The sequence below is a fragment of the Eubalaena glacialis genome, chromosome 15 (assembly GCF_028564815.1).
Source record: "Eubalaena glacialis isolate mEubGla1 chromosome 15, mEubGla1.1.hap2.+ XY, whole genome shotgun sequence".
NCBI lineage: Eukaryota > Metazoa > Chordata > Mammalia > Artiodactyla > Balaenidae > Eubalaena > Eubalaena glacialis.
The window spans coordinates 710,775-727,242 of record NC_083730.1 but is presented as its reverse complement, the minus strand read 5'-3'; the positions used below and the strand labels follow the sequence as shown (position 1 = coordinate 727,242).

The 16,468-nt window shown below is 47.2% G+C and overlaps 1 protein-coding gene and 1 long non-coding RNA gene across 2 annotated transcripts in view; one reads left to right on the top strand and one right to left on the bottom strand.

The window, feature by feature from the left end:
* Positions 1-1,919: 1,919 nt before the first annotated feature.
* LOC133075991 (uncharacterized) overlaps positions 1,920-16,468 on the bottom strand; it is a 15,961-nt gene continuing 1,412 nt past the window's right edge. The window contains exons 2-4 of the long non-coding RNA XR_009697439.1: positions 3,763-3,838; positions 2,982-3,362; positions 1,920-2,862 (exon numbers count right to left, since the gene is read on the bottom strand). This is a non-coding gene — a long non-coding RNA (uncharacterized LOC133075991). The remainder of the gene's footprint in view (positions 2,863-2,981; positions 3,363-3,762; positions 3,839-16,468) is intronic.
* LOC133075990 (putative 2-hydroxyacid dehydrogenase SERP1888) lies at positions 2,536-13,230 on the top strand. Its single transcript, XM_061170492.1, is given in 6 exon segments — positions 2,536-2,812; positions 6,777-7,161; positions 8,685-8,856; positions 10,632-10,702; positions 10,705-10,752; positions 10,755-13,230. Coding segments are annotated over 5 exon segments (828 nt in total). The 5' UTR covers positions 2,536-2,812; positions 6,777-6,779; the 3' UTR covers positions 10,910-13,230.

Below are 16,468 nucleotides of genomic sequence, written 5' to 3'. Positions count from 1 at the left end.
CGGGGATGAATCTCACATACTGACAAGCTTAGAAAAAAAGCAGGTTACCAAAGACTACATAAGGTATAATTCCATTAACATAAAATGCAAAAATATGCCAAACCAGACAATATATTATTTAGGCAAATTTTCTATCTATCTATCTATATCATAAAATTCAAGATTGGAGTTATATCTGGAGCAGCAGGGAGTGGCACAGGGAAATTCAAAAGTAGCGGTAATGGTATATTTCTTAAGTTTGGTGGTATATAACCAGGGGCTCATTTTATTGCTGTTTTCATAACATGTATATTTTATAACATTGTGTATTTATAACATGTGTACTTAATTTAAAAGTTAAGGCCAGTTTTATCAAATTCTAATTTTTTCATTATATTTACTTCCAACTGAACACAGCAGGGATTCTGGCAATTTGTGAATTCTTCTTGCTGGACCAAATTCAATAGAGGCCCTCTGGCTAGGTAGCTGGTTGGTAATAAAACTCCAAATAATCTTTCGTGACAGGTAGTATTCACTTTTGCAAGGCGATGCTTTCTCAAGAGTTTTTTATGATCTTGAGATAGAATAGTAAAACTCTATGTCCTCTTTCAGTCTAGACTTTCCAAACAGTTCTAAGAAGCTTTCTTCCCTTATTTGTATTTTATTCTTTAGTTTTTCAACAAATATTTATTGAGCATGTACACATGCCAGACAGGATATCAGGTGCTGTTATCAAGAAATAGGACAATAACACGACTGAGTCCCTGCCCTCATGGAGTGGAGTCTAGCAGAAGGCCTGACGTTACACAGAAGATCGTACACTGAATTTGGATTCACAAAAAAGTCCTACAGGTAAAGAGTTTAGGGTATTACGAGAACATTTAGCAGGAACACACTTAGTTTAAGGAGTTCAGGAAAGGCTTCCTTAAGGATATTACGCTTAAATGGGGACCTGCTAGATGAGTGAGGACTAGGGTAAGAGCTGGGGTCCAGTCCAGGCAGCCAGGGAACAAGTCCAGTGCCATGAGCATGGCAGTTTGGGGCAATGTGCAGCTGAAATGACCGGAGCACACAAGTGGTTTGCTGGGTGGACAGGCCAGATAATGGGACCTCTGTGCTTAGGATTTTGTACTTTACCGTATGAACAAGGCGAGCTGCCAAGGGGCTTTAAGCTGGGGATTAACATGTCAGATTTATATGTCCTTCAGGCATCTAGGCTGCCATGTACAGGAGAAAGGATTGCAAAGGGAGTACTTGAAGAGAGGGAAGTAGGGAGACTAGCATCAGCGTAATGAAAGCTGCCAGAGAGGAGTTCTGGGCTGGAGATAAAAATTTGAGAGCCATCAGAGTAGAAGGCAGCAAGTGAAGCCAGGACACTGGATGAAACACTCATCAGTGTTTCCTAAAGAGGACTACAAGTGTTCCATTACCTGTTCTCAGTAGTACCATCTAGTCTAATTTTAAAAATACCAGAGATATCCCCAGATAGTATTATTTTTGACTAGGTAAGTAAACACTTGAGTTGATTTTTAATTTACTTAGGGGGGAAAATGAGTAAATAGCAACACAGGTGGTGTGTGACTATGAAAAATGACTGAATTTGTGACACACTGACCCAGAACCGTGGAGACACAGGAGTAAACCCTCGCGGGTGACTTAGAGCAGTGCCTAGGCAGTGCCAAAAAGGAGGAGGCCTCCTGCCGCAGGGAGGGCCTGCGTCATCCACCGCCCACTTTCCCGGGAAGAAGGCAGTCCTGATCTCAGGGTGAGACTTGCTCTTTTCAGAAGCCAGCCAGGCGCCAGCGTGCAGACCCTGCCCAACAATGCGCCCCCGCAAGGTCCCCCCACCTGACCACCTAAAACAATAAAATAGCTGATTACTTTACCAGCAGAATGGGTTTATTCAGGAACAGCAAAAAACTGCAATTTAAAACGCTCAATCTATGGCAAACCACAGGCAAGTCCAGAGAACAAAGCAGGGGAAACTCTTTTATAGAGGAGAAGGGGGAGTTGGGCGTGGCTGCTTGTTATAAACAAAGAGCCCATTGGAGGGAACCCCAAGTTGGAAGTGTAGTAGCTTCCCATTGGCTGGGCTGTTTCCAGACTCGGAGAAAGTCTTCCTTCCCCGTCTGTAGCGAGGTTGTGCCCTTTTTCCTGCTGGATCTCCAATCGAGGGGGAGTGGTGCCCAGAGCTATCCCTTCTGGCCTCCCGGCTCCATCTTAAATGAGGTTTCTGTGTATTAATTTTCACACTCCCCACGCTGAAGCAGGCCAGCAACCTTCCCCACCACACAGGCCCCACACCCGACCACCCAGACTCCGCTGCTGAAGGAGGCTCCATCCCAAGCCCGCCCGCGATGGGTGGGGCCTCGGCAACCTGCCCGTCAGGTGGCTTCTCGCATGCGCACTCCTGGCGCCCAGAGTTCCCGGCCGCGAACCGAACGCCGGAGATGTGAGCGCGGCCTAGTTGATTGGGCGGGGCTAGCAGAGGAGGACCAAGCTGTGGGGCTTGGGACGTGGCCTTGGGCACGGCAGGCGGGCTTAGGGCGTGGCTGGAAGGTGTGGTCGGCGGTTTGGGGGCGTGGCTGGGAGGTGTGGTCGGCGGGCTTTGGGGCCTGGCTCCGGCGTGGCTGGCCGTAGGACTGGGGCGGGGGCACTACGCTCTCTGACCTCGCGCCTTCGCTGTCCGGGTCTTGCCTGGGAGACAGGGCCTGCTGGAGCGTCCCTGGAATCTGGGGTCTTTTTAAAAGACCCGGATGTCGCGGTGTGGGCGGGAGACTGGACTGAGCTCTGCCGCGTGGGTGTGACTGACCTGGAACTTCACCTGGGGCAGGTGGGCAGCATTAGAATCCTAAGACCCTTCTGGGCTCGCAGGGCACGATCCTGAAGAATTTAATAAGGAAAATACATTGTTGTTATTTATACCTGCCTTGTTCGAGAGAAGACTTAAGGCGGCTTCAGACACTGCCAGAATCTAAAGGTCATTTCGGACAGGTACTTACTTTTTTCTAAGCTCCAGGCAGTGGCAGATTAAGCTTTAAATGAATAGATTCAGGTATCCACATCAGATTTTATAGTTCATTCCCCTGCATGAATCCAGGTTTGTTTGTTTTTTTTTAATATATTTATTTTTGGCTGTGTTGGATCTTCATTGCTGCGTGGGCTTTCTCTAGTTGTGGCGAGCGGGGGCCACTCTTCACTGCGGTGCGCGGGCTTCTCACTGCGGTGGTTTCTCTTGTTGCGGAGCACGGGCTCTAGGCACGCGGGCTTCAGTGGTTGTGGCTCGCAGGCTCTAGAGTGCAGGCTCAGTAGTTGTGGTGCACGGGCTTAGTTGCTCCGTGGCACGTGGGATCTTCCCGGACCTGGGCTCGAACCCGTGTCCCCTGCATTGGCAGGCGGATTCTTAACCACTGCGCCACCAGGGAAGTCCCTAGGTTTTTTTATCTTGTCTTTTTTTCCTTAATGTTTAGAAGGCCCTGACAAACCATTTCTTAGGGAAGCAACTGTTTTTGCTGAGACACATTGTGACAGTATTGGTTTTAAATTACATTGGATTTGTTGATACCTGGTGACTGGAGAAACCTCACATAAAGGGTGTAAACAGTGCAGTTTTCATTAAGCTAGAACTAGCAAACACACCCTCAAGGATATGCCCTTTGGTATATCTTAAACTTTTAGGTACTCTTATCTAGTCATGAGTGAACAGATTGTTCTCCAACAAATCCAGAATATCAAGCTAAGGATGATTATAAAAGCAGAGGGGCTAACCATGGCGTCACCTACCCCTCATTACGGAGAATTCTTTTTTTTTCCCAGGCTGTTTTCTGAGCCTCTTTGGAGCAGAAGCTGGGCTGGGAATCTGTAGAGGACAGAAAACAAACAACTTTAATTTTATACCCATAGACAGGGCAGAGAACTGCTTGGTAGGTGAGATGAGGATAGACTTTGAAAGGGATTGGAGAGAGGATAAGAGGACAGAGTGGCAGGGAGAGATGAAAGTCAGTTGGCGCCAGTTTGAAGCAAGTCTTGGCACGTTGGGGATGTGAGGATGATGGGGGGCGGGTATTGGACTCACCTCTCAAATATTAAGAGAGGAAGCTTCATGAGGAAATAGGATTTTAAGAAATGTTACTGTGTTGTATGAATTCAGTCTCCCTCTTTGGTGTAAGTTTGTTTCTAGACACTTGGGTAAATATCTAAATTGTTGTTCAGATTTAAACATTAGTAACTCCCATTCATTGAAGGCTTGCAGTAGGTTCTCCAGGCTCTGAATGTTCTCTTTCACTGTCAGGGCCACCACGCCAGGCGGTCTGTTCCCCTCACTTTACGTTGGAGGATAGCGAGTTTGAGGGAAGCACAGCCAGGCAGAGCAGCCTGAACCCAATGCCCAGCTCCTCCTTTGCACTTGGTCCTGCTTTGTCCTCTTTCTGCCCTCACCCCATCTTTGTTTCTTTCTCTCTGTCCCAAAAACTAAAACATATTTTTATTGGTTGCAATTGGTTTTTATTTTCATTTTTGCTTTTTAAGTTAAAAATACCTTCCTTACTCCCCTGCCCCTTGCCTGCCCCCGTCCTTGCCCCTTCTGTGATTTCAATTTGTTCTCTCTGTACTTGTGTTACCCCAGAGCTCCTCCTGCCCTGTCCTCCTCTGGGCCCAGAGTCCAGCTGGGCAGTCACAGTCACTGGTCACGGGTCTGCATGCCTCCCTCCACACTTCCCTCTCATGAGTGCTATACAAACGTCAGTCTTACTTTCCTTTGAAAGAAGAGGTTGGAAGTTCATTCTACTTTATTTTTCTTTTTGTGGGTCTCAATTTTACAGGGACTTTAAAAGAAGAAAATCCTGAATTTAGAGCCTTGGGTCTGTTGAGGGCAATTTCAACAAAGTTAATACATATTCTTTTATTTTTTAATTAAGCAATCATTTCGCAAGGAGAAAACTAATTTTTAATCTGTGCCAGCAGTTCAAATTAAACAGTGTAAGGAGAATGCACATAGCAGTTAGAAAACGTAGTCTAACTACATTTTCACGTCTGAACTATCACTCTGTTAACCAAAAACAAAGCTGTAAAATTTTTGACTTTTCCAAATTTCACACATGGGTTTATCTTTTGACTTAGACAAAATGCAGTTGTGTAAAAATACACCTACTTTGTGGTGAGTTCCTTTGTTGTCAGAATGTTCCCAACCTAACCATCGTGTCAGTTCTGTGCATCCAAGGACACCTGCCAGAGGCATGTCCACTTAGCTCTCTTTATGCAGAAATTAGGGGAGGAGAATGAAATGTGATCTTACGGTGCAGCTCTAAAACACTACCTGTTGATATCACTCCGGTTTCACCAAGAACGCAGGAAGCCTGGGAGACATTCGATCAGCCGTAGAGCTGTGCCAGAGCCAGAGTTCTCGCCTTCCGGCCCTGCCCGCTCCTCTGAGCACAGGCATAGCACCAGCGGCAGACAGGGCTCACGCTCCCTTCTCCCGAAGTTGTTGATGGCGGGTCCCACTTCCTGTCTCATGCTCCTTTGCTGGACTCCTGGCTGTGAGTGGAGATGGTCAGAGGCTGGTGCTCGTGAAAGGAGTTATAGAGCAAGAGACAGAGCCCAAGGATGGAGCAAGCTCTTGCATCTGCCCGGTGCTCCCACCCCTGCTCCGTCTATCTGTCCCGACTGGGACTCTCTCCCTCTTCGCATTTGGAGCAGCCACGAGTCACTTGGAGGATCTTGGATCTTTTCCATGTACGACCACTGACAATAATGGTGTGATGGATGTGTGTCATTGCTCCATAACCAACGTTAAAGCAGTCAGGAATTGAGACTCCTTTCTATAAAAATAACTAAAATCTTATCTTGAATGAAACTCTTTTAATCTTTTACTGAAAGTCCAAAAAGTAAACACAAGTTTTTTAGCCCATTATGCTGTGAGCTTTGAACACATTGTAAACATTTTTAGCTAAGTTTGTGACCCAAAGATAAAATGCATTCACTAGCCTCAACTCTTGAAAGCAACTGGTTTTCTTTTTGGAAGAAAGCTATAAAATGTTAAAAATATCTTCTTTTTAATTAGGAACAAAGAACATAAAACATTATTTAATTTGTTTGACAGACAGTAAAAAGTATCTTTTACTTTCACAGTAAAAAATGGTCAGTTTTGTTAGTTATTGTTGCATAAAATTACCCTAAATTTTAGTGGCTGAAAACCACAAACCTCTGTTATCCCCCATGTCTTCAGGTCGGAGTCCAGGAGTGGCTTAGCTGGGCGGTTCCGGCTCAGGGTCCCTCGGGAAACTTTAGTCAAGGCGCTGGCCAGGGCTGCGGTCATCCCCAGGCTCCCAGGCCGTTGGCCAGCCTCTTAAGTCCTGCCTCCCACTCACTTGGGCCTTGGCACAGGGCTGCCTCCCAGCATGGCCCTGGCCCCCCGGGAGAAGGGGGAGTAGGGGAGAGCAGGACCCCCCTTCGCTTCTGCTGCGTTCTCTTCACGAGGAGTGCACTCCAGGCTGGGGGTCTCACGAAGGCGTGACCACCAGGAGCGGCCATCAGAGGGGGCCCGGAGGCTGCCACCACAGCCGAAGGGCAGAAATAAAGACCCCTGTCGGTGGGGAGGAAAGTGGCAGTGATGGGAGCATTGGTACCTTCAGAGTCCAGCTCTGCTGCGTTACAGGTTTTACAGGAATTTATCCAGGAAATAAAATGAATTCCAGTCCTGTTGTAATTTAGAAAATCTAAAGAGCAGTAGAAGAGCATATGGGTTGTTCTCTTGGAGACTCTCTTTGACAGCAGAAATTGCATCTATCTTTCTGCAGGCCATGGGCGATCAGGACCTACCTGGAGTTTCGGTGTCTGGACTTGAAGGACAATATGGTATATGTGAAGATCATGCTGGAGACCTGCAGAAACACTTTAATCTCATTACCATGCAAGAATTTTTGGAAAATAAAACACAGCTGGGTCCAAAGATCCAAGCTGTGTACATCTGGGGCGGAAGGCCGGCCGTTAGCCAGGAGCTGCTGCGCAGCCCGCCCTCCTTGAAGATCCTTGCCAGCGTAGGGGCGGGGCTGGACCACCTGGACCCGGGACTCGTTGCCAGCTTTGGTGTGAAGGTGGCCAACACGCCACACGCCGTTTCCAGCCCCACGGCAGACCTGGGGATGGCCTTGCTGCTGGCCGCAGCTCGGAGAGTCATGGAAGGTAAACAGCCAGGAGACGCTTGTTTTCCAGAGATCAGATGACAGATACTTAATATCACACCTGATAAAGCCCTGATCTCTTCACACTGCGTCCAGGACTTTGTTGCCCTGGACTTTGTGCCACTTTTGGTTGTTTCAGCCCAGTCAGGCCCGAGCTCGGCACCCAGGCACATGCAGTCCATGTGGTCTGTCTGATACACTGTTTTCTCCTCCACCAAATTCCACTCACTACGCAACGTGTGAAGTACTTTCAGCACCGCTGGGGAAATGCCCTTGGGGTAGTTCACTGGCCGCTCAGCATGCTACCCTGGGGTGAAGGCCCACAAGTGAGCAGGCAGAACCCCAGCTCCCCACACACTGGACGTTGCTGGGCGCGCCCCCGGGAGGAGCAGTGCAGCACTTCAGCACTTGGCCGTTGTCCTGGTGGAGCTCTGGGGTGAAGGGGCTTGAGGAAAGAGGAGGCAAGAACCAAGCATGTTCTGCGTCTTTTTTTTTTTTTTCCAATATTTTAATTTTAATTTTTAATTTTTGGCTACGTTGGGTCTTTGTTGCTGCCCGCGGGCTTTCTCTAGCTGTGGCGAGCAGAGTCTACTCTTTGCTGCGGTGTGCAGGCTTCTCACTGCGGTGGCTTCTCTTGTTGCGGAGCACGGGCTCTAGGTGCGCGGGCTTCAGCAGTTGTGGCATGCAGGCTCAGTAGTTGTGGCTCGCGGGCTCAGTAGTTGTGGCTCGCGGGCTCTAGAGTGCAGGCTCAGTAGTTGTGGCGCACGGGCTTAGTTGCTCCGCGGCATGTGGGGTCTTCCCTGACCAGGGATTGAACCTGTGTCCCCTGCATTGGCAGGCAGATTCTTAACCACTGCACCACCAGGGAAGTCCGAGCCGGTTCTGTTTCTGACTGCTGGTTCACATGTGCACACTCACAGACACATGCACACACGCATGCACACACAAATATATGCACAGTCACACACACATACACATACATGTAGTCACAAATGTACAGACACTTGCACACACCAAAACCAACAAATTTTAACCAGAAATCCTCCCTTAATGTGAAAGAAGTTGCTGGGTTTTTTTTTTAATATTTATTTATTTTTTGGTTGCACTGGGTCTTAGTTGCAGCAGGCAGGCTCCTTAGTTGTGGCTCGCCTGCTCCTTAGTTGTGGCACGTGGGCTCCTTAGTTGTGGCATGTGAACTCTTAGTTGCGGCATGCACGCAGGATCTAGTTCCCTGACCAGGGATCGAACCCGGGCCCCCTGCATTGGGAGCCTGGCGTCTTAACCACTGCGCCACCAGGGAAGTCCCAGAAGTTGCTCTTTTAAAGCATTCTGCCAGGAGGCTGGGGTTTGTTGTGAGGAAACTGCCCTGTTCCTGTCGTTCTTCCCTTGCAGAAACATTTTGCTGTCGGATAGGAATGCGTGAGCACCCAGGGTCCACCCCGGGCTTCCTGTAACCTCGTCTCCCCTTCAGGCGGCCCAGTGAGGGTTGTCCACACTGCCCACTCTGCATCGTGTTGATTTTAGGTCATCAGTTGGCTATTTCGCCACATACGGAGAACTCTCCTCCAAACTGGATGGGTTAAGAAGTGACAGGGACCACTCTGGGAATGATCGGCGTGGGCAGCATTGGCTATAAGATCGCTCAGAGGGCCAGAGCATTTGAAATGGAGATTCTCTACCACAATAGGAAATGCAGGTAAAATTCAGAAAACGGACTTGAAACTAACTGAGCAGAACTTGCGCCATCACTGCCTTAAATACAGTTTAGATACGTTATTCCTCCACTTTTCATACGATCCTCTATATATTATTCCTCCACTTTTCATACGATCCCCTATATATTATTCCTCCACTTTTCATACGATCCCCTATATATTATTCCTCCACTTTTCATACGATCCCCTATATATTATTCCTCCACTTTTCATACGATCCCCTATATATTATTCCTCCACTTTTCATACGATCCCCTATATATTATTCCTCCACTTTTCATACGATCCCCTATATATTATTCCTCCACTTTTCATACGATCCCCTATATATTATTCCTCCACTTTTCATACGATCCCCTATATATTATTCCTCCACTTTTCATACAATCCCCCTATTCTGCTTCTCCAGAAAGTAGGATTGATGATCGAGGAAGGGACTGTGGTATTTTTATGATCACCCAGAAATGCAGCAGATAATCTTCTCTTCACTGAAAAAATTTCACCAGAGAGAAAGGAGATTTTGGCTCACCTACAGCTGTGCTCTGTTTCAGTTTGTAAAGTGATTCTTCCTGATCATGGGAGATGCTATTCACACTCGAACACACATAACACACAGGTGTGTGCTTCCCCCCCAACAGTATTCAGTCTGAAGCCCTCTTCCTCTTACTCCACCAGCAGCATTCAGCCCAACACCCAGTCTTGTTAATTCTGTCTCAAAACAACCCTCAGACCTGCCTGTTCACTCTCACTTCATCGCTGCCACCTGCCACCGGCCTAGGCCCTGGCCTTTCTCACCTGCAGTATCTGCCCCCTAAGGGGCTGCTCTCTGCTCTCGAACTTCAGCCCCATCTGCAGACCGGCCAGATGATGGCGCTGTTCACAGCCTTTCAGTGGCTTCTGTTGCCGCGGAATAGATTTCCACTCCCAGAGGCAGGGTGAGCTGGGAGACTTTACATCAGGACCGCCCCCTTTTCAGCCACCCTGTTTGCACAGTGGATAGTGGCGAGGCTTCGGTAGCTGCCACAGCTCCCAGTGCGTTGAGGGCCGACGCAGAGGCCAGGACAAGGCGTGTGAGGTGGGCAGGGCTTTCTCAGTGGCAATGTGTGCTGGCCGTTCCTCTCTCCTTCAGGTGGTCCGCTGGCCAAGATGTGTAGAAAGAATTCACGTAGTTTTGTATTCCATATTTGTAGGGCAGTAGTGGCTACCAGGGATGCTGTGACCTCCTGGAGCTTGGAATTTCTGTTGAATAATCAGCTGTCTGGGGTGCCCAGAGCAGGAGTTAGGACTGGACCCAAAACAGAGCACTCATTCCTGCCTGAACCAGACCCCTGGATCCTTGCTCTCTGTTGAACAGATGGCACTCCCAGGCTCTCTCCCGTTTTGTTGTTTTTCTCTGGAAATTCTGATGTGTTTGCCCATATTCAGCAATGCTGGACGTCACTGAAAGCCTGTCTGACGCCATCGGGCTTGTACCCGACTCTGGGGGCTCAGAGTTGAGTGAGAGGAAGCTCCTGACCTCAAGGGGCTCGCCGTCTGGTGTGACACCCCACAGACACGGGGCTCAGAGCACCCAGAGACGCCCACGGCGTTTCCATGGGTGAGCCCTGGCCTCGGGGTCCAGCCGCCTCTGGACCCACGTGAGGGTCTGGCCCAGGGGAGGACAGACGGGGTCCATGACTCCTCTCAGAAACTCCTTCCGGGAGCTGATGGATTTCTAACTAGAGAACGCCGGTTTTCTCCCTTGTTCCCTTCACAGAAAATCGGAGGAGGAGGAAGCCACTGGGGCCACTTACCGTGAGGGGCTGGATGACCTGCTTCAGCGATGGGACTTGTGATGCTGGCTGTGAGCCTGACGCCCCAGGCCCGGGGCCTGATCGGAGGCAGGAGCGGAGTGGGATGGAGCCCACCGCCATTCTCCCAGCATCGGCAGAGGTGCCTGCCCCGCCGCTGTGTGTAGGCCGGGGGGCTGTGCAGGAGCGCCCCGCCCCCAGCCCTGGCCATCCTCTCAGCACTCCCAGTCAACCTTTTCCCTGAACGGTCTGAAAAATCCACTTAGACTGCTGGGTGGTGAGCTAAAGGGGTTTTACTTTATATTTAGAAATACGTCTGATTTTTGTCTTCACGTCATTTTGAACCTCAAATTAGTAACAAAAAGAATGAGAATAGTACACTGTGGGGTTTCAGATCCAAGTATGGGCATCTCCTTGGGGAGCGGAATCACAGTTTGACCTTCCACATATAATCAAGCAAAATTTATGGGGATGAATTTTCTGAGCCTCAGTTTAAAAAAATAACTTTGTGTTTGTTTGGTTGGTTCTTTGACATTTACGTGGAGCTTTGTTTGCATACAGGAGGCTTTAGGCCCCGCGCGATAACCAGATTTTCTGGTGGGTTGGTGTGGCATTTGTGAAGAAGAAAGCGTCGGAGTGCTTGGCGCTGGGGGAGCCAGCACACGTGAGGGTCGGTGCTGGCCTCAAACGTGCGGGCGGCTTGCCTTTGGGATCGGCGGCCGGAAGACACGAGAGAGCTGGCATCACCAGGAACCACCCGTGTCTCTCCTCCGTAAAACAAGGAAAACAGGGCTTGCCGTGAACCCCCACAGGGCCAAGCCAGTGTGCTTGAAGGTTTTCTGAAAATTCAGACCCTGTAGGTGAGCAGGAAGGACCAGTGCATTATATGCTTTTGGTAATGTCAGAGGTCGGTGACAAAGTAAAGATTCTGGAAAAACAATCACCCCAGGAAAGAGCTTGGGACTAGTTTCTCCACCAGCAGCACAGGCAGGCTGGGTGCTGTGTGACCTGCAGGGCGGCCCAGCCCGCCAGCGGGAAGGAGGTTCCTTGCAGGGCTCTGCTGGGAGGAACGGGTTTCCTTCTCAGCTGCTGCTGCTACCTTGTATTTGAAATGCAGTTATGGGTGATGTTTGTGGCTGTTTGGTTTTTTAATGTGTACCTAAAACTACTATCTGGGGGCTGTTTCCTGGAACCCTGCGGTGGCTTTGGGAGGCGGTGTGGTGAAGTGGCAGGGCCTAGGCTCAGGGTCAGGCAGATCTGGGCTCAGATCTGGGTAGATGCTTTAGAAGCATGTGACTTTGGCTGAGCATGTAACCTACAAGCCTCACCTGTAAAAAGAGTATTGACTTTTGCTGGGTAAGTGGAGGAGTTGGCGAGACAGCATCTGTGAAGGGTTTAGTGCACTACCTGGCATGTAGCAGGCTGTTAGTGTCCGAGAACGAAGTGGCAGAATGAAGTTCACATGCTGTCAAACCTCTGACAAGATCAAGACGTGTCAGAACAGTAGTGAATGTGACCAGAGTGCACTGTCTAACTGTGGGACCTACCGAGGAGGGGTCTCGTCCACCCAGGTCTGTTAGTTGATCAAGATGCCCTGGTGGAAGCCCTTCAGACCGGGGTCATTAAAGCAGCAGCGCTGGATGTGACGTACCCAGAACCCCTGCCCAGGTAAGGAGGCCACACAGGATCTACGGTTTTCTCGATCCAGGTGGGGCAGTCCTCAGACAACTGTTGCTTTTGGCTTTTGCAGCCATGTTGAGCCACGTGTTGTAATCGCGTAGGGTCTTGGCCTTGGAGGGGCCTGAGCAGGCCCCTGGTGACCTGTCCAGTTCTGCAGCGGGTCAGGCCTCTGCTCCAACACCTCGCGGACAGGGTGCTCAGGGCCCTCAGGCCCCCGACCCCGCGGATGGAGACTGCACACAACAGTCTTTCTCACATCAAGCCAAGTAGTCCTCCCTTTACCCACCGACCCTGGTTTGCCTTCTGGAGCATCAAAGGTGAACTCTGATTATTCTCCTCTTTACAAACCTTCACGTATTTTAAGACAACCAGTACATTTCATCTTAGTCTTTTTTTTTTTTTTTTTGAGGCTAAGTATCTTCATATCCTTCAGTTGCAGCCTAAATGATGTCATTTCCAGACACCTTGCCTTCCAGCACTTTAGATTTTACAGTCCTTTGAAAATGTGCTCCTGAGAATGGCACACAGTATTCATGTTGTGGCCTGACCACTGTAGAGAAATTACACAAAGGTTGTGTTGGCAGCACCCTTCCTCGAAGCCTCACTGCACCTTAACTCGTTTTTAGTCAGCTAAAATTGAAATTGTTATTCTCTCAATTGTTTTTTAAAGTTTATGTGTGGAATTTTACATTTATTTGTATTTAATTTCATTTGCTTGTGTGTTTTGACCCAGTGATCCAGCCTGTTGGGACTGGAGTCTTGGTTCTGTCATTTATTTTGAATCTTGATGCCGTCATTCATTAAACCAGCTATTCCTAACTTTGATTCCTCCAGCTTTGATTTCTATCCAGTAAGCAAATTACTGTCAGATGAATGTTTGACATTATGACCAAATTTAATACCTAAGTTTATCGAGATTGGTCATAGAACTTAGACATTTCTGAGAAAAACAATAATTTATTCAGAACAGAGTTTCTCAAAATGTGGTCTGGAGACCCTTTCAGGGGGTCTATGAAGTCAAAACTAATTTTTTTTTTCTTTTTAAAGGTCTAACTGGATTTATTTAATAATTCATGAATCAGGCAGCGTCCTATCTAGCAAGTAGAGAGGAGCTTCCAAGTCAAAACTATTTTCATCATATACTGTAAGATGTTATTTATTTCCACTCATGTTTTCTCACACAAGTGTACAGTGGAGGCTTCCAGAGACTTAAGGACATGTGATGACATCATCACTCTGACAGCTAATGAAATGTGTGCTTCTGTATGATTGTATTAAATTTTTTTCAGTTTTCATTTCTAATACAATAAACGTTGATAGGCATAACCCTCATAAACACATGTTCTTTGGGGTTCTTAATTTTTAAGAGTGTAAAGACCAAATAAGAGAGCCACTAATCTAGAACAAAAAATAATTTCAATATAAATAAAGAAGCATGACCATTTTAGACAGTTGTCAACTTACTCAAAAATGGAGAAGTCATGTTATCACCCCTGTTGCCTGCTACAATGAACTTTTACTCACAAGTCACAGGGCAAATACCAGGGTTATATCCCAAAGCTTAGTTTATTCTAATAGGTGATGCACTCCCAGTGTCCCATGTGAAATCATTTTTGTGGCCAAGAGGTTTAACAACTATTTTATGAATAACTTATATTCAGATACCCATGTTAATTTCTAATCTGTATATTTATCAGATAGGTCTGAGTTTTCATCTTGGTTTTTCAGGGAGACATTTTGATGCCGCTTACTGTGAAAAAAGTAATTTAGAAAGTAGGAAACCTGTCGTTGTTTAGTCATACTACATAAGTATTCTTTGCTTTACAAAAGGATTTACTATGTATTATTTTAAAAATAAAATATTCATTTGCCAATAGCGCCAGGAGTCCCCAAGATCACCTTCAGCCTTAATGATTTGCTGGCAAGACTTGCAGAACTCAGAAAAGCTTTTCTACTCACAGTTACAGTTTATTACAGTGAAATGATATAGTTTAAAATCGGCAAAGGGAGAAACCTTACAGGGGAGTCGAGGAGAACCAGGCTGGCCCTTCCAGTTGTCCTCCCAATGGAGCTGTGTGGACAGTGTTTACCACCTCCAGCAATGGTGTGTGACAACACACGTTAAGTATTTCCAACCAGGGAAGCTCAGCCCAGCCTTGGTATCAGGGGGTCAGTCACGTAGGTGTGGAGTGCCCACATGTCTGACACTGGCTTCTTAGTCTCCAGACCCTGCAGAGGTCAAACTGATACAGATTGGCCCAGAGCCCTAGGCGAACAAAAACAGGCATTCACCACAAATTAAATCACTAGCATAAACTATCTGGCTTTGCTCAGGGCCCCAAGTATAAGACACTCTTACCAGGCAGTATATCTCAAGGGCTCACAGGTTATCTTCCAGAGGCCAGTCAAAGGCCAGTCCTATCTTTGGAATGTGCAGGGTTCAAGAACTCCAAGCCTGCCTGCTGAGTTAATTCTTTACTACACAGGCCAGCCACTGGCCCTTGGCCTTAGCTGTCTCAGAGCAAAATGATATTTATTGGATTATCTACATTTATTAATTTATATGACAGATACAGCAATAGTATCAGTATGACTTCGCCTAACATTTGGAGGAGCCAATGTGGGGCAGGGATAGATTTAAAGAAACTAACCCATTGTATTTTTGTACTAATTTGATTACTTGTTCCCCCCAACCCCTTGATCTACCACTATTTGTACATTATGATGAACTTGTGTAGTACTATTTAGTACATAAATTAGCTGATACTTACCTAAATCCAGTATTTCCTCAGGCCAGTCATTTCCCATTGATCGTCAATGTCAGTATTATCATCTGACTTACTTACATGAGGTACTTAAATCTTACCAACAATGCCAGTGTTATACCATATTGCAATATTGTCACGGTACAATGCAGTTTCATTACATAACAAATCGATAACAATTGCAGAGGTATTTGCTATGCCTTCTCAACAAAATTGTCTCTTGCCTATACACCAGATATTATTATGGGCAGGTGTTGGTACAGTTAGCCGTGATTCAGTTATTTCTGGGTTCCAAGTCAGTTGGGACAAAGCCAGTCACCCTGTCTCAGTTTGCACCCTTGTACTGTTTTCCAGCGTGTGCTGTTATATAGTAGGGCCCACCTCCTTCATAAGGGGAGGATGAGTGTTTTTCAGAATAGTTTGTATCCCTGCTAACTGTACCACAGGATATGTCTTACTTCAGTCATTCCTGGAGGTGAGGGCAGTCAAACTACATTGATATAAATTACAGGTGCCCCCAGAGAACTTCCATAGGTTTTGGGGTCTGTAAGATTCTCAAGGGTGTGCCCCTTGAGCCTCAGTATCTATGATGGGGGACCACTGCCACATGTCTACTTTGGCCTCTGTGTTAAAATAGTCAGGATGCCCGTTGGGCCAGGTGATAGCACTTTCCCAATCCTGGGTGCTAATATTATCCATCATTATGCTTGAGTCTGCCTGACCCACTTCACTAAAACCTCATTATCTTTCCAGGCTAACTCCCATCCTTTGCCTTCTTCCTGGAAGAGAGCTCCCTCTAATCTGCTAATTCTAGTTAATAAATCTTTCCCTTCTGAATGCTATTCCCATTAAAGGCACATTCAGCTTGTGCCATGATGCCTAGATCAGCACCTAATTCCCCAAGGCCCTTTCTTGTCTTGTGGGTCAGTGTCATTTAATCCATCACACATGTTGTGCAATTGTGAACTAATGGCCTGGGTGCAGTTAGGATACGTATTTTACACCCAGAAATGTTGGGTCACCCAAACCAGGGTTAGATGAGCAGTGGTCATACCCAGATGTCATTAAGAGTACACCATAAGGCTCCCACAGCCTTCCCCATCTCAGGGTAGGGGATATGAAACCATAATATGACATTAAAGAAATGAAACGACTCTGAATAGTTTTCCTCAATTAATCTGTATTTCAGAGATCATCCTTTGTTGGAGTTGAAGAACGTCACTCTGACACCTCACATTGGAAGTGCAACTCATCAAGCAAGATGACAAACAATGGAAAATTTGGTTGAAAGCATCCTGGCTTCTCTCAATGGCCTTCCTATTCCTAATGAAGTGCTATTTAAATGATTTATGTGGGCT